At 37.4% G+C, this 24705-nt stretch overlaps 2 protein-coding genes across 9 annotated transcripts in view; one reads left to right on the top strand and one right to left on the bottom strand.

Moving 5' to 3' along the window:
- Positions 1–1775: 1775 nt before the first annotated feature.
- On the bottom strand, positions 1776–13631 carry lhx9 (LIM homeobox 9). Of its 5 annotated transcripts, none has more exons than XM_079891164.1 (6): positions 13435–13627; positions 10620–10830; positions 9597–9799; positions 8740–9095; positions 5112–5314; positions 1850–2599 (listed from the first exon to the last, which is right to left on the bottom strand). In XM_079891164.1, the coding sequence occupies exons 2-6, from the start codon at positions 10791–10793 to the stop codon at positions 2543–2545; spliced, it is 993 nt and encodes a 330-aa protein (XP_079747290.1). In that variant the 5' UTR covers positions 10794–10830; positions 13435–13627; the 3' UTR covers positions 1850–2542. The 5 variants fall into 5 exon arrangements, with proteins under 5 accessions (XP_079747291.1, XP_079747290.1, XP_079747289.1 ...); XM_079891163.1 differs by lacking the exon at positions 1850–2599 and adding an exon at positions 3762–4702 and having other exon boundaries at positions 8740–9092; positions 13435–13631; XM_079891161.1 differs by lacking the exon at positions 1850–2599 and adding an exon at positions 3762–4702 and having other exon boundaries at positions 13435–13625.
- A 9641-nt stretch (positions 13632–23272) lies between these two features.
- dennd1b (DENN/MADD domain containing 1B) overlaps positions 23273–24705 on the top strand; it is a 92132-nt gene continuing 90699 nt past the window's right edge. For 3 of the 4 annotated variants that reach the window (XM_079890025.1, XM_079890026.1, XM_079890024.1), the window contains exons 1-2: positions 23273–23542; positions 24225–24289. In XM_079890025.1, the coding sequence (XP_079746151.1) occupies positions 23526–23542; positions 24225–24289 (82 nt within the window). In that variant the 5' untranslated portion in view covers positions 23273–23525. The remainder of the gene's footprint in view (positions 23543–24224; positions 24290–24705) is intronic. The other variant, XM_079890027.1, reaches the window with a different exon arrangement.

The raw sequence follows: 24705 nt of genomic DNA, 5'->3' as shown, positions 1-24705 counted from the left end.
CAACTTAATCTCATTGCCATCTAGGAGAGAGTATTGAAATGTTAAGAGGTCTTCATTTGTCTCTATGATGATTTCTATCATTTTTGTACATCTGTTACAAGTTTGGAACAACATGAGAGTCATTAAATGAGGACAGAATTTGCATTTTTGGATGAACTAACCCTTTAATAGTGTTTTTGTTGTTGTTTTTTGTAGTGTAGGCCTATATAAAAAAGAAATGTAGTCTATATATATTTTCTGCCATAAAATCAGTGTGTCATAATAGAACATGCTCATGTAAACAATCACAAACCTTCCTGATTCATCATGCAGTTTGGCTCCTTGTGTGTGAGAGAAAGATTTCCATGTAATCGCTGTCTGCAGGGGAGGACAGCATCCATCTTGCTGTTTGCTTCTGGTTATGGTGACCGTCCACTCCTCCAAGTGTGTAAAAATAACCCATCATCGCCTCCCTTTGAACTCTCAAGGTCCCTTGTTTTCCTAAGAATTCCCTACGGTCACGGGTGTTAAGAGCCTCTTGTCTGTTGACTTTAGCCCAAAGGACAACGGACTACTGAATGTGACGTACGGTATAAACGTGAGGAATTCATATTTTTAATTAATTTGTTTACACTTAATCTTAGCCAAAAGGCAGATAAGTAATGAACTGATATTTTTATTATTACAATGCATGTATAATTACATGGCTATATACGCGTATAAACCCTGTTTTGACACTTGAAATGACCTCCGTTGGTGTTACCTATTTTATCCAGGTAGATCCAGTCACATTGAAGGTAGGCTACACTATTTTGTTCAAAAACTGTGTTTTGTCATCCTGATTCCCACTACGATAGGCCTAAAATAAGTGTTTATATTCGGATTAATTTAGACCGAGCAGGACGCCAACCGCTGCGGAGGAGCACAGTACCTGTGTGAATCGTCATATCAACAGAGAGAAGTAGCTCCGGCTATAATGTTCTTCCGCCAGACGCCCGCAGTTTTGTTTATTAACCGCTAGAGCGCCAAGAGTTACATATTGTAACTTTAAAGAGATAGTTCACCCAAAAATGAAAATTCTGTCAGCATTTACTCACCCTCATGTTGAACACAAAATAAGATATTTTGAAGAATATGGGTTGTCAAACATTTAACGGTAGCCATTGCCTTCCATAGTAAAAAAATACTATGGAAGTCAATGGCTATGGTCAACTGTCAGGTTACCAACATTCTTCAAAATATATGTTGTGTTCAACAGATGAAAGAAACTCATACAGGTTTTGAACAACATGAGGGTGAGTAAATGACAGAATTTTTTATTTTAGGTGAACTATCCCTTTAAGTGACTTATATGTTACCACATGAAGCACATTGTGTTGTCTGACTAAACACTTTTATGAAGGCAGCACAGAAATTGTCCACAGATTGAAAAGAATTACGTTTTGCGGTCATCCAGCATGTGCAGATCATTGATGCAGCCCTAAGCTTGACAAGTCTGGCATAGCAGGAATTCAACACTTTACTGTTTACTAGGCCCCCATGTGGCCCAATGCTTTCCCCACACACACTTAACAGAGTATAACACAAGCATTGTTTAATAAAGCTGGCTTTTTAGATATTGTTACAATAAGAAATATTCAGCATATTATTTTAAAACATTTACCACTACATCAAAATTACATAAAAAAAAAAAGAAGGAATATTTCCCTTTAGTATTTTATTGATTTATTTTTTACTAACACCACAAGAATGTGTTACTAAGAAAACCAGGACACCCAATATATATATATATTTTTCTAAGATAACCAGTTTTTATTGTCAAATCAAACATGCTTTTACGGACTTTTACTGTTGTTTTGTATTAAGATTTTGGATTTACAAGAAGAAATGTGCTTTTAAGGTTATAGTATACAACAGACATCAAATGAAACATCAATATAAAATAATATCCACCTGAAATTCCCGTCAACAACATGAAGTGCATGCAAAAATCTGAATCTTTTTTTCCTTTTTTTTTTTTAAATAACTTGTTTTCATTTTAAATACAGCCATATGGTGTTCCTTTCCAGCTTCTCTTGGTCGGACATTTTGCTGCCAAGTTTTAGGAAGGCTGTGTGTTCATGATAAGTGACATTTGTTGCACAGGAATGTTTTACAGCAAGCAGAATTACAAGGTAGTGTGTGTGTGTGTATGTGTGTGTGTGTGTGTGTGTGTGTAGACATGCATGCGTGCGTAGATCCCGTCTCCTGCAGTCGCCTCTTGGAGCAAGGTTGCTCTGTTATGTATCTACAGTACTGTACAACTTATCTTTCTTTGCCTTCCTGCCTCATTTCAGTCGTAAGAAAAATATCCCATTTGTTGTGGATTCTCTTACAAAGATGTTTTTAAACATTCAGGACCAAAAAAAAAAAAAGAAAAGAAAAGAAAAAAAGAAATTTGGAGTACATTTTTGGTAGATTTGGTACATTTTTTTGTTGTTGTTTAAATCACTCTAAAATCTGATCCTAATATTGTCTTTGTCTTCAATGGTGAAGAATTCCGATCAAAGCTTCTTTTAATACTTTAGGGAATTTTCAAACGTCGTGAAGTTTGGCTGTAATGCCCCAAGATTTGTTCTCCCTGAAAAAAAATCATAAAGTAACATTATATTAAACTACAGAGCAACCTTGCTTTGAGAGGTTTATGTACTAGTTTTTCAAAAAAAGGCTTTCTAGCATTCCTGTGCTTTGTATTTCTGTATAAAGTAGCCATGTTCATGCATTAAAAAGCATTTTTTATTGACTACAGGGCTTTGGTTCAAATCCATGGGGCATTACTTTAACAACAGAAACAGAATAAAGTCAGAAATCCATGTCAGAATGAAAGCAAGACAAGGTTCGATCTGTCATGTCGTGTTGTGTGTGTGTGTGTGTGTGTGCGTGTGTTTTTTGTTGTTGTTTTTTTTTTTGGGGGGGGGGGGGTTGTGAGCAGAAGTTTAAATCTGAAAGCAACACAAAAATGGTTTGTGTAATGAAAAATAAAACGCTTGTAAAGCAAAGTAGTTTTATTCACACAAATTTAATAAGATATAACAACTGTTTGGTCCATAAATATTTAAGGGGAAATAGTTTCTATACACCATCTTTTTTCAAGAAACAAGGAAACATGGACAATCTTGATAGAACACGTACTGTACTATTAACACGAAGATCAATATATATGATTCTCGGATTTACCAACTAGTTCTGAAAGAGTGCACAACTGCCTTCTATGACATCGCCGCCCCCTTGTAACAGAATACACCATTAAAAAGATCTTCAGAAAAATCAGATGAAAAACAGAACAGTACAAAACTAGTGAGGCGTTCCAAGGATGGAAATCATTTAACAAACAAACATGTATCTCCTGAATTTTCACAAACTCTCTTCCAAGTCGCATAAGGCACATAGTAGAACTGAGTTAAGCATCTACTTCATGAAGCAGATCTAGTGTACCACTTTGTTCTACAACAGAACAAATTTGTCATCACACAAGGAAATGTTCCACCCTAGCGAGGAGCCCCGACCGATCTCCAACTTGAGCCGTAAATGTTGTTGTTTTTTTGGTCTGTTCGGTGGCAGAACATTAAAAAAGAAGGGGGGGAACCAGAACAAAACAGGGTGATGCTTGTCTTTCCCAATTAACTTCCTGCTTCGCATTCACAAATCACTCATAACGCCTCCTACTGGGCACCATATTGTCACTGAGCGTTGGATATCTTCATTCAAAACAGTTGTTCCACTAGTTGAGGCCCGGCAAACGATCCAGGCCACCTTGTGATCTGATTCGCACACATTGTGGCAAATTAGGTGGTAACGTTTTAAACAATTACCGCCGTTATTTGGCATTACAGTCCGGCGTCAGTGACAAAACAGACCTAAATTGAGGTTGCAGCATCCACTTGGCGTTTGAGCTCATGGGAAACATTCCCAGTGTATTTTTTTTCCTGCGGAATATACTCAAATAATGTTGGGTATAAAACTGGAAACGTACTGTATGCGGACATACGTTTTTTTTCCTGTGGCGGGCATTTAATGTCTGAAATTTTAAAGAAAAGTTGCTGCCTTCAATTTTTTAAGTACAATTAACTTGGATGTTTAAGTCATTTCAACTTAAATGACATTAAACTGGCATTTAAAAAATAAAACGAGTTGAATCTTGTATAACTTATAAAAAAAGTTGAAAATCGCTTAACTTGTTTTGATGAGTTGCAAAAACATACGTTGTCGTAACTTATTGATCTATAATGATCACAAAAACAAATTAATGACAAGTACTACAAACTCAGCTGCCACGCGGTTGCAAATGCTACACATTTTTAGTAGGTCTCGTCTTACATTTCCAAAGGTCTTTCTGTGGTCGCCAAAGGGTTTTTGTTTTTTGTTGTGGAAAGTAAAAATAGAATCTGAAAATAAAGTGGGATAAAGACAAAAAAACAGCAAATCCGTGTTAGAAAAGGTTTGTCAAGGTAGTTTGTGGGGGGCTCCCAGATTCGTGGCTGTCCAAACTAGAGGTCACTGATGTTACTACGGTGATAGAGGGATTGGTCAGGTCAGTTAGTGTGGTGGCCGTGCTGGGTGGGGTCATAGCACCGCTGTCGGAAGAGGGCGGCGGAAGTGACGTGCCGTCAGCCTTATCAACACCCCCATTCTCCTGCCGCAAAACGTTCCTTCTGAATTTGGCCCGTGCGTTTTGGAACCAAACCTGCAAACCAATCCCAGTGTCTTTACTCTTTTTGTGTTTTGCTGGGAATTATTGTCATATTTGTGCCTACTTATAAGTCATATCATTTCACATCACAAAGTTAATCACTACTAAACAATGCCAAAGTGATTTGAAAGGCTGTACAAAGTAACAGGCCTCAACTTTTGAAAGGGATTCTACTGGAAAACATGGACCATCAATTTGGATTTTCTTTTTCTTTTTTGGTGCACAAGTATTGCCCCTTGAATTAAGCCTCTATTTAGTATATTGCCTTGCAAAATGTCTAACAACATGACATAACAACAGAAAAATGACTGATGGATTAAAACGGAAAGCAAACAACTCAAGAAGGGGATGAGAAGGTGTTGGTGTGGATGTGAAATGGAGTCTACTGTGTGGCGACGCTTACCTGAAGAACTCTCTTGGTCAGTCCTGTCTTTTGGGCAAGCTGTTTTAAGTCCTTGGCATCGGGGTTGTGGTTTATGGCAAAGTAGGACTTCATGGTGCGAAGCTGATGGTGTTTGAACGACGTACGCATGCGCTTGGTCTTCTGGGAAGGAGGGTAGGATTGCTGATCCCGATCCAAATGGTCCGCTTCGTTTTCGTTACAACCTGAGTAAGGCGAAAATAAAGCAATGAGATTCGACATAGAATCACTCGACGATGTTTGTCTGAGAAATATTTGATTTCAAACTCTACATTGAGGATTCAAATACAATATCGAAAACTATACTGCTGTAAATGACTTAATGAATCATAAACATGCCATTAACTTCTTAAACTCTTAAAAACAAAGGTTCCGAAAGTGGGTTTTCTCAGTGATGCCAGAGAAGAACCATTTTAGTTCACAAAGGAACCAGTGAACAGTGTGAAAAGCATTTTAAAAATCTAAAGAACTGTTTTCCACTATAAATAACCATAGGTTCCATGGATGTTAAAGGTTCTTCATGGAACCATCGATGCAGAAAAAAAGTGAAGAGGGAAAAAGTCATTAGAATCACATGACACCTGACGAAATTAATTTAAATAGCCTATAACTAAATTCAAAACAACTGCTTGCCAACCTATTTCAATTTATTACAATATTCATATGAAAATTTGGGTGGATGAATAGCGTCACCTTCGTTTTATCTTAAATTACTTGATAATTTATGGATGTATTTATTAATAACTACGTTAACTACGTGACATCGATAGCTAAAATGATTTATTAACCAACAGTCTCAGTTGTAGCCTTCATGTTAAATCGCTGCACCGTTTAATTCACTTGGTAATTAATTCGATCGATGCTCATTTCACCCCACCGTTTACGTTTGTTTACATTAGTAAGTATATATTAAAAAATGCACAGCAAGAATTAACTATTAGAATTAACAATGATTTATAGCTATGAGGAGAACAAAATGTTCTCACAAGTGTTGCCTTCACGATCCAGGCTCCTTTTTTGCCACCAGAGGTCTCTAGCTACAAATATCAATGCAACAAGTCGACTGGTGCATTGGGTTTTTAACGAATATGAAAATATACAATACTATGCAAAATTATATATCATTTTGAAATGCAAAACAATTTAAAACTAATAATAATTATAATTATATGGGAAAAGAAAATAATTCTTAGCTTATATTTTAAACATGCAAGCTGAAAGAACAAAAGATTGAAGAAAAGGTGAAAAACTAAATATTAACATTGTACCAAAAATGATATAAATAGAAACAAACAAAATGCTTCAATAAAAAATTACAAAAAAACGAAAACGACAATAAAAGGCCTCAGTGAATAAAACTGTCACCAATCATCAATAATATCGCGGAAGTCGTATTAACTTGAGAATTATTACAACTGACAGCCATTTAATTTTGTAAGACAAACTGCAGCTATGATAAAATATTGCAAACTTCACAGCACGTTAGAGTCAGGATAAAATAGCGAAGGAGTTTAAAGTCGGACTGATGTGCGCTCGCGCTTGTGTCCTGAGAACAGCCATGACCTTCAAGTGGCTGAATCGGAGCTGGTTGAAAGCCAGAGATTCCGACGTCACATTCAATTAACGGAGAACAATTAACAGCCAGATTACCCTTATTTCTCTCCATTCATGAAGAACGGCAGAAACTTGGCACACAAAGCCACATTTTTTCCAAGCAGACAGTAAGTGTAACAGCCAAAACAAAACAGGCACAGCGGGGGTGCATTATGACGTATGGCTGAATTCTAAAAAGTAGAAAAATTAGAAAAACCGAAGAAATAGTGACTGGTAATACGAGGGAAGATACAGGCCTGTGGGCGATGGATCTACATTGCTATGATCCCTGCGCGTGCACGGGGCTGGGTCACGGGGTTCACTCCTTTGAGAATATCAAATTAGATGTTTGATGACGCACTAATGAGCGAGGCCTATAATTAATCAGATCCAATCATCAAGACACAAGCGCGATATAGCCTACATTTTACTGTTGTCGCATAAATAAAAACCAACGAAAAAATATATAGGCCTAAAAGAGGGAAAAATACAGTGCATGTCATTGTTATACATATCTCATTATTTTTGTAAGCTATATTCTGTAATATTTTAGGCATATGATTATGTAGGCTACAGTATTAATGGAGGGTGGACTATGCAGTTCTAAGATTTTTTTTTTTTTTTTTTTTTTTTTTGAATTCGCGATAGAGCGCAATTTTTTTGTGATGCTACAAACATTTTTCATTTAAAACATTTTTAATGTAATTTCTATGTTATAATGATAGACATTTAAACATACTGAAAACACTGATTTTCACTTGAACCGAAAGTGGGACACTTAGCCTATTGTTTGCAGTCATTAAGAACTAAAAGCTAAACCAAAAAAAAAAAAAAAAAAACAATTCTTATGATCAAGATTGTTATTATTGGAACATCGTGGCTGGTTTGTTACTGGTCCAAGGTGATCTACAAGCATACCATGGCCCTACCACCTGATAATCCATCTGATCCATATCTAGACCAGCTTGGGCCAACTAATGATCATAAGTGACCACCATGGTCCAGCCTGAAACCATCACACAACCAACAACTAATATATAATCTCATGTCTATGCTATTAGTATATTTATACAGGCTCTATTCCTTGTATGACATGGTTTATGTCATGTTAGCTCATACACTGTGAAAAAAATAAAGTTGCTGCCTTAAATTTTTTAAGTACAATCAACTTGGATGTTTAAGTAATTTCAACTAAAATTACATTAAACTGACTTTAAAAAAGGAGTTGACTTTTGTATACGTTATATTAAATGTTTAACTTATTTTGATGAATTAAAGCAATGTAAAAAACATATGTTGTCATTACTTATCGATCATTAATTATTTTTATTTTTTATTTTTTTTACAATGTAACAGTATGGTGATCAATTATCACAATCCCGCACAAGTTTTAAGTATCCCACTTTCCTTGAAAGAACCTGTCCCACTTTATCTACACATAGTGCACTTCAAACAGACCCTTACAAATAGGCCTACTGTAATGCAATTTTGCATAGTGCAATGTATAAAATTGAATTTGCTGAATTGAATATAAAATTTGCTGCCTTAAATTTTTAAGTAGCCTACAATCAACTTGGATGTTTAAGTCAGTTCAACTTAAATTACATTAAACTGACATAAAAAATGTCTTGTGTAACTTATCAAAATAAGTTAAGCAATTTTCAACATTTTTTATGAGTTAAAGCAATGCAAAAACACGTGTTGTCATAACTTATTGATATTTTTTTTTTACAGTGCACTAAAACAGGCTATATTAGAGAAATGCATTTAGCGTATAGGGGAGCCTTGCGATAATTATTATAGACGTTTGCATTTGATTGTCTGTTGACTTTTAAACGGCAACTGAATTAAATGCATTTGTCCGCTTCCATATTAAAATAAAATAAAATAAATGTTTATCGAAAGCACAATCATTCGCATCTTATGTAGGCGATTACACGAACAATGAAGGATATAAAGTGCAACCAAAATCAATGTTATCCGTCCATTGAGTAAGCCCATTTAATGCACATCTCACCTGAGTTGTAAGAGCCGATATCTATCCCCATCGCTGGACTCTTCCTCTTCCTCGGCCTTCCTTTCTGCACCGTGCCGGTGCCATTGAAGTAAGGTAGCGCGAGCCCTCCGCCTTTGGCCGCTAATTCAGCGTAGTTTAATTGAGGGTGATACTCTCCCTGAACAAGGGTCTCAAAGTGAACCCGGCAGTAAACCAAGTTGTCTTTCATGCCGAAATGGTCACCCGTGGTCAGTGTTTTGTTGCATGTGGTGCAGGTGAAGCAGCTCAGATGGTACACGGAGTCCCTGGCGCGCATCACCATTTCCGAGGCGGAGATGCCGAGGTGGCAGCGGGCACATCTCTGCACGGAGAACCTTCTGGAACAGCACGAGTCATTTATAATCAAAAATAATCACTCAAATCGGTGATAAAGTTCATTAGGTCATTAACGAACAGCACACAACGCATAGCAGATAAAAAAAGCGCATGCACGTGCAAATTTTTTGATTCATAAAATCATTTTAAAATGTTTCGAATTATTTGAATACACTAGGTCATCGCAGTGATGCTATTTAAGGAACAAATTAGCCTATTTTGGATTTCCTTTAAATTCAATAATTAGGCTACAAGATTTAAGTGGCAGTAAAAATAGCCTAAACGAATATAATTTGAGTTGAGGAAAAAAACCAATCGTGCATTCAGCATGAATTAATTCTCCTTATTAGATTAATTTAAGCGTGTCAAAGAATTACTATATGGGTCAATGGCTTACACTGGCTCTGATGACACCAGTTCTTTATGTGTGTTTAAAAAAAGTTACTAACCAGGGCCTACTAAACAGGCCTAATACACGGTTTAAGCCTCAAAGTTAAACTTACCTGTAGTAATCCTCTTTGCAGTAAATGCTGCCATCCTTCGCGAAACACGTCAGCTCGGATTCAAGGGCCAGTTTACATTCACAACACTTGAGACACCTTAAATGCCACTGTTTATCAACGGCGAGTAAGTAGTATCTGTCGGAGATTTTCCCACCGCAGCCGGCGCACAGCGCGGGCTTCTCTGGGCTCATGGAGGGCATAGTCTTCAGAAAACACAACATAAAGAGATGGAGTGAGTGAGTGAGTGAAAGTGTATGCGTTCATTAAAATATAGGCCTACCACACTAATTGAGTTTGCCACAATAGATTTAGAACTAAAACTAAATAAAAATAAAGCCTGACTGATAAAACAAATTAGCCTAGGCAGATATATTTTTTAAATGTAATTGTTATCATAGTGCGAGATGGATATGCCGATTTATGAAGGCAAAATGAGATATAATGCATAGTTCTATAACGCCTATGTTTTGTTTTTACTACGATGTTTATAACAGTGTAGCATTTTCTAAAAATAAATCCAATTTACAAAAGTATGCATATAGGCTTAATGATACTACTAATAACTACAATTATTATTAGCTAGTATACTTCTTTTTTGTAGTGTTTTTATTTATTTCGTGGTCTTATAATAAGTTATTCTGTTGTGTTGTGACAACTGCTAAAATTAAGCCTATGTAATATTTGTAAGAATATAGTTAAAAATGTAAAATATGTACATTTTTATCTATAAAGATCTTTCCTTTTTTATTTTAATTAAATACGTTTTACTTACAAATTAGCCTCGCCATTTAAAAAAAAATATATAGTCTAGGCTACTTTAAAAATCTTCCAGAACATGACTTTTGTTTTCCATGTTTCTTGAGGCCTGCTAATCTTGCAAAACGAGGATCGTAGGCTACATTAAACTAATTTTCGGTGTGTTTTAAAGTGGGTTACAAACTGTGAAGTCTGCGACTATAAAGAGTTTAGGCGTGCTGAGATTTGCTCAAACGGAAAACACACGCTAATAATGTAAAATCTTACCGTTTCTCGTCCGTTCATCTGGACTGTTTTAGCCAGACGAGACTCGGTTTTAGATCTCCTCTCCATCTCCTCCATGATCCCTTGAATATGATCCCCAGAGATGCCGTGGAAAAGCATGGCTGCTGGACGCAATGTGCAACTGCTTTCTTTCGCCTTGCACCCCACAACTTCCATATACAGCTTTCCGGATCCTTAAAACATCCGAGTGGATCTACACCAACAAATTCACACAAATGCAATCAATATTTAAAAATATAGCCGGTGGAATTTGATGGATGGCGCTGGAACAGTCAGGAGAACAAGTCCACTTCTCCAATGTCTCGTGCAGGAGGAAAAAAAAAGTATAGTCCGGACGATATAAGGCAAAGCTGAAGTCTGAAGGATGTTTTAAACCTGTTTTTTCAGATAGTCCCAATCTCCTACTGGGGATCCGAATGCTTGAAAGTCAGGTTTGGGACTGTGTGTGTTAGAGATCCTGTGTCCTATTTGTGAAGAGAGCAAACGCCTGCCCAGCTCGGGTAATTGGGTAGGAGGAGTCCTCCCTCTCTCCAATGCCACTGATTTCTATTCACCAACAAAGACCTGTCACTCTCTCTTCAAACCGATAGTGATGGGCAACACGAGCTTGGAAAGCACTTGGTACAGACTTTTTACTTCTTTTTAGCTGCAGTTTGCCACTTTTTTTTTTTTTTTTTTTTTTTTTTTTTTTTTTTGTAGTTTTTAGCTTATGCTTCTATTAATGCTAGTTCAAAAGTGTAACTGAATTAAGTGTTGAATCACATCTTGTTATTCATCTAAGCTGTCTTAAGTTTTGTGTCTTGTTGGAAAATTACGATTGGGAAATTATATTATGGAGTTGGTTGTTTAGTCTCTTATCGCAAATGATGCAACTGAAAGCCTGTATGTGTCATTTATAATTAAATTTAAATTCCTAAAAATAGCACAGTTGTATTGTTTATATATTTGCATGCATATATTTGAAGCAAGTGTATTATGAAACACCCATATATAGCCTATATATATATATATATATATATATATATATATATATATATATATATATATATATATATATACTTGCTTTCTTTAAATTGATTTGAAATTTGCACTCTGCACCTTGTATCTCAACTGCATAAATTCAGCTATAATGTATTTTATGCTCAAGTAAGAAAATGTAAAACAAATGTTTGAGGATAAAGTGTGTGACATCTGTAAAATGAAAATGGACTAAAGTGGTGGCATAATTTAAAAAGTTGTCAGACTGCTTTATCAAGGTGTGTGTGTGTGTTGGTCTCTTTCTCTTCTTGTGTGTTTGCGGGAGAAAGGAGAGCGAGGGAAGGGGGAGCGATGCTGTTGGGAGGAGGAATAAGCAGTTGTTTACATTCTTTGATTTTCAGATGTCAAACGTCAAATGAATCTCATTGCCACAGTTTATTTTCTGTACGAATACATACGAGAAATGGTCTAGAATTATATTTGAGAATGATAATACCTACCTCACTGATAGCAAACTGAATCCAATTAGTCGTGATAGTAATGATATCAAAGGCAGAATGGATTATCTAGGCGATATTTTGCATCTCTTTATGTAGTCTAGATGTAGCGTTTAAACTGTAACACTCGTTTCGCAAATTTATTTTATTAAGTATTGCACGAGCATAGCCAAAAAATTCTTAAATTTACACACGCCATTTATTCGATTTATATATTTTAAATAAGGATTTGGGTGAGCATTGTAATTATCTTTTTTATTTAGATTTTTTTTTTTTTAAATAAGTCTAGCCGCTTCCTTGTGTCATTTTATCTTTCTATTCAGTCTAATTTGTTTATAGTTTTAATTAGTCTAGCAATATATTCATCTTTTTCCATACCCTCCTCTAAAAAAAAAATATCCATGAATTATTTCGCTCATTAGAAGAAATTAATAAATTCGTCCTGATCTTGAGGTAGGCTATACAGCTCATAACAGCTTTCAATCGTGCGGTTATATTTCCATCAACTTCATAAAATCGACGGTAAAGGTTTATCTCACGTGTAAATAACGTGTCTGTCAGCGACCAAATGAGCTTTATGCGAGTTAATTGGTCCAACTGAAATCATGTCAAAATCTGATCATCTCAAATGCAATATAGCAGCAGCTTTTGCATTTAGGCTACAGGAATACGAGGCAAATTACAGTCTAGTTTGTATACTGGCTTGCAATTGCTTTTTTAAAAAAACATTTATGTTTGCTTCAGGAATAAATATTTTAATCGAAAAAAAATCGTGTTTTTCAGTTGTTAGATTTTTAACCATCTAATTATTTTTCTCTAAGTCCTTAAGCTCATGCGCGAGCAAATTTTATCACAAGCAAAAACGAATCAAGTTGTAGTCAATTTGTCAAAAAATAACCTTAGCTCTCTACCCTTCTCAAAGACCATCAAATTTGATTTTTTACAAACGAAAAATATAATAAAAGTTAAATTACTGTTATATTTAGGTTTATTTGTACTAATTTCACAAATCGAGATGTCAATATTTTAATTGAATAGCGAAACGTCTAAATGTTGCTCACCAGAGCAGGCTTCAATATGCAAACTAATCTTTAATTCAATTTTCAATCTACATTGAATTTTCGCCTGCATTATCTTTTACCTGTCTCACCTGCCCTATATATAGGCCTATGTGCAAATTGAAGGTCTCTCCTCGCCCATTATGTATAAATACTCTTTTTCGAGTTATAGTGGCAAATCTGCAACGCAACGTAAATGATCCTTTACACCGATAAACAGCATATTCACTTGTATATCTAAGCAATAGAAAAGTGTTGTTTTACCGTGAGCCGCTGAGCGCCGTCCTGAAGCCCCAGCAGTGCTGCGGTGAGAGAGGGATGAGGATGAGGGTGAGACACGAGCGATCCTACCAGCAGATGGGGGCTGTTCCTTGTTTCTCGCGTGAGTGTCAATTACGACAAATCCTGCGCGAGCACTGAGTACATCAATTGTGTTACGCACAAGGCCCCTTTCGGGATGTGTTGGTAAAGGATAGATAGAGATTTTCTCTGTGTATTTTCTTAATGTTAAAACATTAACTTCATTAAGCAGTTTTCTCACCTTGAGATCATGCATAATGAGGCTACTTCACTGGATGGATGGATAGATAGATAGATAGATAGATAGATAGATAGATAGATAGATAGATAGATAGATAGATAGATAGATAGATAGATAGATAGATAGATAGAAGCTAGCGGTGGAATTAATATTATACATGATTGGCAACCTTTGAAGTGACATCCGAAGTTGTTAGACTGTTTCCCCCGTAATTCTTTTATATTTTCCACAGTTTTGACAGAACTGATATCATCTGAATCAGCAGGTTCTTGATTAGTTTGATATGCAAGATCCAAGCTTTTCATCTAAAAATTAAATATCTAGCCAAGTCGACAGAAAGAGTTGTAACAAATTCTAATGTATTTGCTGTTTTGCATTAAATTTTTAGCATTTAATGGGGGATGGCTTAATTATTGATTTGATTATCACAATAAATTCATTGAAAACTGATGTCTATGTTTTACAACCCATCTGGTAGTGGGGTTGGTTGTAACAGCAGCATTCTTTGTTCTTGATATTAATTACAATTTAGGAATAAGATTAGTATAATTAAGAATAAAAGAGTTACAGACACTGAACCAAAATGTTTTACTCCCAGTCTCTCCATAATGCAACCGTAACATTTTTTAAAGCGTCAGTTGCAATTGAATTGCAAAAGAAATTTAAATTGCACAGACTGGGAAGACATCCTAGTTCAACCAAAGACAACAAAACAAATGTAATATAATGTACAGCTTAGTGACAACACTTCAGATTCATTTCATTTAATGGCTGAAAAAACATGGATTTACCTTAAGATGATCGTTGGGCTGTTGACTCTGGGAAATCTGCTGTTATAAAAAAATGGAAAGGTAGTATACTCTTAAACCTATATGTGCTCCAGGTCCTCTGTGCTTGTTCTTTATTTTGTGGAGTTAGTTCACTAAAGCTTTTAGAGGGAGTTGTCTGCTCTATTGTGGGGAAACATACTTAAACTTTAAAAAGTGTGAATTGTCCAACACAAAAACATAAAAAATCTGCTCTCCAAATCTTTGAAACACACAGAGCCAAAACATACAATGCAATACCATCCTAAACACATAAATCTGAGTCAACTGATGGCTGACTAAAGAATGGAAAGTGTTTTTGATACTTTTAAATAAGCTGTTGGAGTAAGGAGAACGCCATCTCATCTTAAGAGCTTGGCTTACAAGCAACATTTCATGCCATGCAAGTCAAAGGGGAGGAGACTTAGGCACACAAAAGTATCCAAAAAGACCTTAAAATGAAAAACTGCTGCATCGTTACTAAAAACGCACTACAAATTTTCCCAGGCTCAGTTGCTGCTGACCAAGTCATACAAATCCATTAAGTTACAACATCTATCAAATGTAAAAATACCCTATAGCCATTATCATCTTGAATAATCCTAATACTTTAGCATGTCTCATTGATAATGTCTAAATAATGGCTGGATACTGACAGTTACACAAGAACCATGTCCATTTATGAACCATATGTGATGGCTGAATCACGAAACTAATATTTACAAACTGAAGATGGACAACGATTTCTCCAGAGTCTTCGCATTGCACTTTTTTATGAAGCAACAAAGCCACAGAGCAGATGCTCCTCACCGGTGTTTCGTGCTTTGCTTCGAAGAGGGGACGTTCAGTCTAGCGTGCCTGATGAGAATTTAGCTGCTGTTAAAAATCTCTCTCTTTCTCTCTCTCACTTTCCCTCCCTCCTCACCCCATTTCTCTTGATGCTGAGCCCTGCTCTGCTGATGCAAGAATCACAACTCCCCGTGTTGACAGATGGAGGATGGCTCCATAGCACATAGCCCGTCCCAACAGTCCAACTGCTGCCTAACCAACAGTTTTTTTCGCTTCTCCACCTTTTTTTCCTTTTCTTGTTTTTAAAGCTCTATTCTTCCAGCACCATTATCCTGAATTGACTTGACCCAAAGAAGTTTTCCTCCATTACAGTGTTTGTAGGCAGCACTATATTGAGATTCATCAAACATTCTGGTTAGGATCTGTTCTAAATTCCAACCTAAGTATTAAACCAACCCCTTTATACTCTAAATACAGTTCTTTTGCTGTCTTGCAAGCAATTGCTTCAGGATTTATCAATTATTACTTCAATTATATACAGTTATCATTTTACATCACCATCTAAGGATGTGTTTCAATTAGCTACCTAGTCACTGCAATGGCCAGGGAGTCAAAATCTCTCCAGTGTACCGAAATGGTTGCTCTGTAGAAAACGCCACAAAGCACTGTAAAAAGAAACAGTGAGCACTGGGTGCTCATTATGTTCACTTACTAGTAATGTCGACCTGTTTTCTATGGTTTCTCAATCAGACAAAAATGGAGGGTGAGTGCATATTTTATGATGTCACTGTAGATGCAAAATAAACAAATAATATCAGAAGGATATACAGCGATGTTGTAAATAAATAAACTAATTTTAAAGCATGTCCATAGAATTGTTTGCAGGCAATTGATTCATTAGTGTCCCAATGTTTAGAGCTATTGCCCAAATTCATTTTCACAATATACTGGTTCATGACAGGGAACTATGCTTCCCAGCAATTAATATTTTGTATGTCATTAGTAAAGGACCCATGACATAAATTGTGTGTTAAAGGAGACATCCAAAGTGTGTACCATTGGGGTACTCCAAGAACAAGTTTGGGAAACAGTGATCTAAATCAGTGTTTCTCAACTCCAGTCATCAGTACTCATCTCCCAGGATGTTTTAGATGTCTCCCTAGTCTCAACACTAAGACGCTGTAGTTGAATCAGGTGTTTTTAATAAGGAGACTTCTAAAATGCTCTGGTAGGTGGGTCCCCAGGACAGGAGTTGAGAAACACTGATCTGAGGGTATGTTTACACGACACCATTTTCAACTGAAAACTTTTTATGCATTTGGCCGTTCATTTACATGACAATGGCATTTTAGGGGCCTGAAAACATTTTGAAAAATGACTTTCCCCTTTGCATGTAAGCAACAAAAACGTGAATTTGTGAAAACGGTGAGGTCATGCGCATGATTATTGCATGTTCACGCATGTGTATTACATGTTTACGGGGTGTTTCTTGACAAAGTGACATCTCTAACTACTGGCCTGCCATGCTAAATACAGCCTTTTTAGTCATTTTCGCAGATCCGTGTGAACAGGAGTAAACTTCTGCTACCATTCTGTTGGCAAAGAGGAGTTCTTTAAAGAGTTGCCCTTACCCATTGGCACAAGTCATTTAGCACCATCACACTACATTTTGGTATTTTTTGGTGGATTTAATTACATTGGGCAATCAGGACAACTGGATTTGCAAGATATGGTGGGAATGGAAGGTGTCTACACCACATTGCAGAGATCATGCTGGCTGATCTAGAGATCATTCCTTACCCTTTCACACTAGGCAAAGTTAAGGTTTCTCACTGAATGAGTTGACCACCTGATCCAGTCTGAACGGTGCCACATATGGCATGATATGGCCAGACGGTCTGGCTGGAACACTGGGAGAGGTCTTGGGGAGATGCCCTACTGTTTTGTGTGGCTATTTACAGCCCTGTCCAAAGGAATCTGGCCCTGTGACTGTCAGTCAGATGTGGTGAGCTTTTTCAGGAGCACTGGTGCAACCACAGGGAAGCCGGTTGTCCATCTGACCACTTTGGTAAGGCTTCAGCCCCAAGGCTGAATGACATTGTCTCTGTTGCATGACCAGACGGGCAGCTCGGCTACAGCTTGATTCAACACACGCACAAACACTGCCAACAACAGCGCTATGGACCACACACCCACGCGCACTGAGAGGGACAGCCCAGATGCTGAAACTGATTTTCCAGCCATCACTCGGCTGACATCCGTTCCTCTCAGCCAACGCGTATCATCCTCTGCCTGGCCTGGGCGCTTGAATGGCAGGGAGCGGCAGTGGTCCGTGGTGTGACTGAGGGTGCAAGGGTTTGCCCCCAGTCCCCATGAGCTGGAAAGGATGGACCTGGACTAGTTATACATTTGGATGCTGGACCAGGCATACTGTCCCTTTGCCTCTAGAAAAGTGGCAGTGCATGGACTCTGCTGTAGCATATGCTGTGGCTGAAGGTCAGGTGACGGACTCCAAAGCTCTGCAGATGCAGGAATTGTAGCCCCCACAGCAGCTTGGGTGGGTTTCAATTCAGAGGGAATTATCGGTGAGAGAGCTTAGTGTGATTGAAGCCAGAACCCAGGTATGTCTGACCTTAACAACCTGCAGATGAAACAAAGGTAAATTTGAGATGCGGAGAACGACAATATGAAAAATATGTTTAAAACAGGCTGAAAGATTCTTGCAATAAACCACTGATTTTACATAAAGTCTCTAACCTTCGGCCGACTTGTACATGCACAATTAACTGACAGAGGAAATAAACAGATCTCACCAGATGCTCAGGTTCGATACCAAAGGAATCTCCTGGATGGAGATGCTGCTCAAGCATAACCAGTTTCCTCTATTTCCAAGGAAGTCCCTCGAGGTTTTAGACTCATTTTCCCTTTCCTCACTCTCATGTTTTCTTGTTCAGTTGTTATGATTCCCACACCTGATCCCAGCACATGACAAGACTACCGAGCGCATGGCTTGTGAGTTGTTTGCTAAAGCAAGTTTTCATGAAATCTGTCTATGCTCTGAGGGACTGAGCATTGTGTAGCGTTTGCATCTCAGTCACCAAATACTGAGAAACAGAGAAAGGAGGGACAGAAAGGGAAAAAGAGAACGACAACACTATGCGATCTCTGAAGTCATATGATGCAGAAGAATAAGGCAGACTTGAAAGTTGGCCTATTTCATGGTCAGGCACTAGGACTGGGAAGGGTCTTGAATGGCAATGCATCTACTTTAATGTGACAGACAAGTCCCTAGGCAAAACAAGCAGACCCGTGGCAGGCAGGCCCAGGTACTTGATGAGTGTGACACCTTTGCTATTCCACTGGAAATGTTGTTGCCGTACGCTCCGCTGCCTCATCTTAGGTTTTACCCAAATAAATTTGCCTCTCATCCGGACTGACGATGCCACAAGCCCCTCGCCTGCCTGTCCTCCCTGGAACTGTTGAGATCATGAATCTCCTTGTCGACGTTCACAGGGCCTTGCTCCTGATAAATGTGCACCCGCCTTGGGACCCTCCCGCCGCCTGATATCGTGCCCTGCGCCAGTCGGCAAAGCTGGGACAGAGCTCTGCCACATACACATTCCCGCATTCAGAGACCATTTCCTTGTTCCTGCCTTGCGATGCTGTGTGACAGGTTGGATGGCCAGTGCCTGGGGCAAAATCTTACTCGGCTTTGCATATCTACAGACAAAGTGTCATGTCAACACAATGACTGCACATGATTATAAATGAAGAAATATCTAATAATAATTATGTGATCTGTGTACTTACAGTGTTTGTGCTGAAATCACAGTTTTAGTGGATGAAAAAGACCAGAGTATCAATCTGTTAACCATAGGGACATATGATTCAGACAGGGAGATATGAGGTACCACGCTGTATTTTTCTAGTTTTTTTAATCTATATAAATAACTCAATTATTATATCCAATTAAACAATACTTTATGGTGAAATACACACACAAAAACCATAAGGTCTATGGAAAAATAAAGGACCTTTAGTGGGCACTCACAGGGCCTTGACATCTACCCTGTGTATATAGTGTATGTAAATTGTACCAAAATTGTTCATGTACATGCTCTGTTGAAGCTAAATTATTTGTTGCATAAAACATGGAACAACTAACGGAGAACTAAAGGAGAAGTAATTTTAATTAGTTTAAATTACATATAACTCTAATCAAATATACATCTGTGAACTCTTGTGTATAATTTCTTTATAATTTCCTATATATTTTTTATGAGAAATGAAGTCTTTGATTGTATTTAACGTCAACACACATTTATAAGAGGACTTTATTCTCCATTGTGTTTTCTTGGTCGAACATTTGCAGGGAGGAAGTACGTCGTCAGAATTGACAGATATCAAAATTATGATTGCCTGTAACCATATGAATATTCATGACCACAAAAAAATTCCCGCTTGTGAAATTCATCTGACAGAGGAGCACACCAACTCCTGTAAGTCAAATCACAGTGGATAGATGTGATTCAAACCATTTCCTGGAGTGTGGGTTGCACATCTGGTGTAGCGTATTTCATCATTTAAAACTGTGTAAGACGAACGTGCATTAAAAGAAGTCCAAATTCAATACAGGAGCACACAAAATGAGCTGTTCAGCCCATCTTAACATTTACTGCTATACATAAAACAAAGAGTTGAAGGTTTTCTTCTTAGCAGGATCCTCCACATTAATTTGCCCGTATGGACACTGTCGGAAAAAACAAGAAGTTTAGAGTTAACAAATGGTACTGTAAAGTTAAAAAAGAATTAATATCATGTGGACAGTTTGCTTTTTATTATGTATTGTGGGTTACTGACAGAATGGATTTCTCCTGTCTCAGCATCATGTAATCCATAAAAAATCAACTAAATTTCACTCTAAATAAAAAATACTTACTATAAAATTAATACAATACTGACTGACATTTTCTTTCAGTCCTCTTGTAAAGATACACGAGAAAAATATGAAGCTTACATGTCTACAGGCAGTCCCACAGCATCTTCCTCTTTTCCTATGGGCAAACTCAGTGAACACATTGTAGCCGGTTATAGGGTCAATGTATGTTCTTTTCTGATTCTGTGAACAGATGCAATTTGCAGATGATCATCTGTTTGTAAATGCTCAAATTTGAGAAGATTGTTTATAAGGATCAGTGTTCTGTAAAGAACATATTTCATGGTAAAATATTAAACTTCTAAATGATTAGGCTATAATAAACTTTATTCTAATAAAGTTGTCATCCACTTTACTTCCTAGAAATTTAACAAGTCATTAATGAAAATACAGCAGAAACACAAAGCAAACGTGTTTCTTAAGCATCATTTCTGACTCTTCCTCAGAGAGCGTTGGCTTCATCTATGACAGCCTTCGACGCCAAAAGGGCCCGAGGCGCTTTTTGTGGCATGCCATTTCACATGCCATCCTTTGGCTCCATAGTGAAGCTGACACTGTCTGTGCATCCTCCAACTCTACGGGTCTTCCATAACTTTCTCTCGGCCATCAAACTACATAGTTCCTGACAGCCAAAAGGAACATTCAAAAATGACCCAGTCTTCCACACACTTAAGTAGCCTTACTAGTCTGCAAGTTAGAGGTCTAGTGTGTTCTTTTTAGTTCCCCAAGAATGTAAAAATATGGCAAAATGTAGAATCTTCAATGGTAGGAATGCCTAGTTACTAATATTGAACCATCTATGTTGGTTAGGTTCCCTCACATAGGTCACTGCCTCAGGTTTGTGTATCTACACGAGTCTCTTTAAATGTGACACCAGCTGCTACAAGTGCAGTTTATATAAGCGTTTGATTTTGCCCTTACCTTGCATGCGTCCAGATGGAGTTTATGAATGAACCTGTCGTCATCTGAAAGCGTGCTTGTTTCATGTGACGCGGTTGTGTTTTTATCGTGAGAATTCGAATTTGATTCGCTCTCGCGTGCACTGCAATATGAACGCGGCGTTCTCTTATTGTACACCACATTTAACATTATTATGTTCGTTCGACTGCGTTTAAAACTTTTTAATCTTAAAAGTATACATGAACCGAGCAGCCGCATAACTCGTGATAACAAGGGAAACTAAAATGTCCTGTTACGACGTTGCTTGCAGACAAATGCAAACTTCTGACAGTACCTAGAGACAGTTCTCACAACAACCACTGCCTACAGGACAAAATGTTGTTGTGGTTCAAAGAACTATATTCACACTCTGCTCTGCTGCCAATAAATGTTAAAAACCACCAAACAAAACACCGCTGTGTTCTTCTTCTTCCTCATTGTGCTTTTCATGTTCTGAAACAGTTGCGTTCACAAGATGCATTTAAGCGCCCCCTCTGTTGGACAGTAGAACTACAGCAGGGGAAGTGTGTGTTGCCATACTTTTAACTCTAATACAGTGAGTATTTCAAGTAAAAAAAAAAAAAACCCATTTCCTTTTTTATTATGAAGAACATTTATGTGAAGGCATCTACATTAAAGACTGTCGAAAATTTCTGTTGTTATCAAGGTGAAAAAAAAAAAACATTCACGACAACACAACATGCCCCTTTATAGGTTTCCTCAATGAAATCTGCATATTATAGTTTTTTTTCCCCAACTAAATTCAAGGCTGATTAGTTTAAACAATCATGAAATCGAAAACAATTCTTTAAAAAGCAAATGTAAAAGGTAAAATAGCCTACAAAATCTGGTCTCCATACAGTTGTTTTGGCCAACACATTTTGTAATTAGCAATTTTATAAATAAAATTCATTTTATAAATTATTATATAGAATATAATTATATATTATTATTATATAAATTAATTATAAATATTACAATTAAATTCATGACATTATATATATGTGACATTTAAAACACATGATAGCTTGCCCCAATAAAAATGAGATGCGTTTCACTGACTTGACATTTATGAAGAACTTCCTTGTTCTAAGAACAGTTCAGGCATTTATAGTTCATCAGCCATCATTAAATAGTTGACTTTTGCCTGTTTAACTGCATATTAACCTACTATAACAGGCTTGCACATTAAATTCCTTATAGAATATAGTATAGTGTGCTTATTCATCTTACTGGGGCAGAGGATAAACAATGGAAAAGAGTAAAAAAGGAGTAACTACAACCACAAACAGATCAGCAGAGATAACAGCAGTTCATTTCGAAATGACAAGCCAGTGACATGTTTAGTAGCAGAGTCCACTTCATTAACCACTACAATCACCACAAATCCCCCTCCCCGCAGGAAACACACAAATTCATGTCCTTGAATTGCAACAGGTTTAAATTACTAGGCGTTGACCCACAAGAAACACAAGCTATTTTTTTAAAAAACAAGTGGGTGGTGTGAATTTATACTTCCTTTGCTTTAGCCAACCACAAGAACTTGAGTGTTTAACTTATAAACAAGTCCTGTTTTTTTACAAGCCTATTTTTAAACAATATCGTTATATATATAACATTCCTCTTCAGAAACATTTAAGGATGTAATAATATAAAGAAGACATTTGCAAACCATACATACATGCATAGTATGCAAGCTAGCATCAGTAGACATGCCTATGCATGCAAAAGAAAAAAAATGCTCTGAAGGATGCAATTAAAGGGACAGTTCACTAAAAAAAAGGGACATTTACTCATCCTCATGTTGTTCCAAACCTTAATGCCTTAATGACTTTCTATCTTCTGTGGAACACAAAAACAGATATTAAATAAGTTAGGCTAACTACAGTTAAGGACTGACAGGCTCAGTCACCATTGAAAGTGAATGGAGACTGGTGCTGTCACCTCAGTTTGTATTCCACAGCAAAAAGAAACGCATGCAGGTTTGAAACAACAAGAGGGCGAATAAATAATGACTAGTTAAGTGTTCATTTCTTGGAATCGCAATCCTACTGAAATACACACACACACGCGCACGCGCGCATACTCGCGTGACCCAGGTGCTTCCTGGTGCTTCACTGCAGGATCACAGCCTGGGGAACCGAAACGGTCAGCAGCGCGTCTAGGAAGCGTCAGCGGGGAGCCCGCGCGCCGACAGATAGAGGAATGCAGCAGTTTCCGCGACCGTCCGTCAGGTAGCCGCGGATCCAGAAGGTTCGCAGGCAGCGCGCGTGACTCGGAGTGCGCTACGGTGTTTTATTTTCCCGCCGTCGGCGCGAGCTGCTGCTGACGCGATGCTTTAGCCATGGACAGCAGGATAAAGTAAGTCCACATTTATTTAACTTAACGTTACACATTGACATTCCTCTGATTTGTCGCGGCACGCGTTATCAGTCTCCGTAAATAAAAGTATCTCATACGGTCAAAATGAAGGTAGCGGCTATTGTAAATCGGTTAGTTAGCTCATTTGGCTAATGAGGGGAGATGACAGGTCCAGCTGACCGGTTAGCTGTTTACATCAGACGTGCTAACTAGCCTAGCCGCATTCCTCTACAGACATTTAAACTTGACAGCTGCAAATATTTCATTCAGCTGGAATTAGACGACGTTAACATCTCGTTCTATTAGCATCTATGGATTTATACTATAATTATTATGACTATATTGCGAATTCACAAGAGAAAACTGACTACATACTTTAGTCTCTAATGACATGTCGAGCTTTTAAAGGGATAACGTTAGTTAACTCAAATGTAACATTGAATCGTGTATAACTTTGTCTTCAGTGGAACACAAGCAGATGTTAGGATGTTGTAAAATATGCAAAAGCTGTGAATGGAGATTGAGACTGTCATTTTCCTGTCATCGACAGAAGAATGAAAGTTACATTGGTTTGGAAAGAGTAAATAATATCAAAATGTTAGTTTATAAGTGAACTTAAGTTAACCCACTAACTTAAGTTAAGTTGTTAAGTTGTGAATTGGGCTTGTTTTTCCTCTTTCAGCGAGAATCCTGCGAGAACATTTGATTTGGCACTTCAGGTTGCATGCCCATCATCTGAAAATGAAGGTGAGCCTTCATTTCAAAATGTTTATATTTTGCATATGCAAGTGTGTTTTAAACAGACCTGTGCCTTTTTTGTCTCCAAAACACACAAGTATTTACATTAGAAAGACTTTGTTGAACCTCTATTTTAAATTACTTTTTGGTATTTTCCTTGCTGTCAGCATACTTGAAATGGCATGAAAGGGATCCATGTTTACTCAGGCTTATATTGTAGCACTGCTCATATTTCATGGCTTTAAAGTGATAATGTTTGGCATCATGATAGTTTGTCCAAATGAAGTTTGATTATAATTTTGTCTTAGTTGTAGTTTTTGTGTCAGTGATGACATATACAATCTTTTCTGTTTTTGTACATCGGAAAATGTGGCAACTGTGGGGCTGTTTACACAACACCATTTTCAACTAAAAATGGAAAACAT

Source organism: Squalius cephalus (genome assembly GCF_949319135.1).
Source record: "Squalius cephalus genome assembly, chromosome: 13".
Lineage (NCBI taxonomy): Eukaryota > Metazoa > Chordata > Actinopteri > Cypriniformes > Leuciscidae > Squalius > Squalius cephalus.
This window is presented reverse-complemented; position numbering and strand designations above follow the sequence as displayed.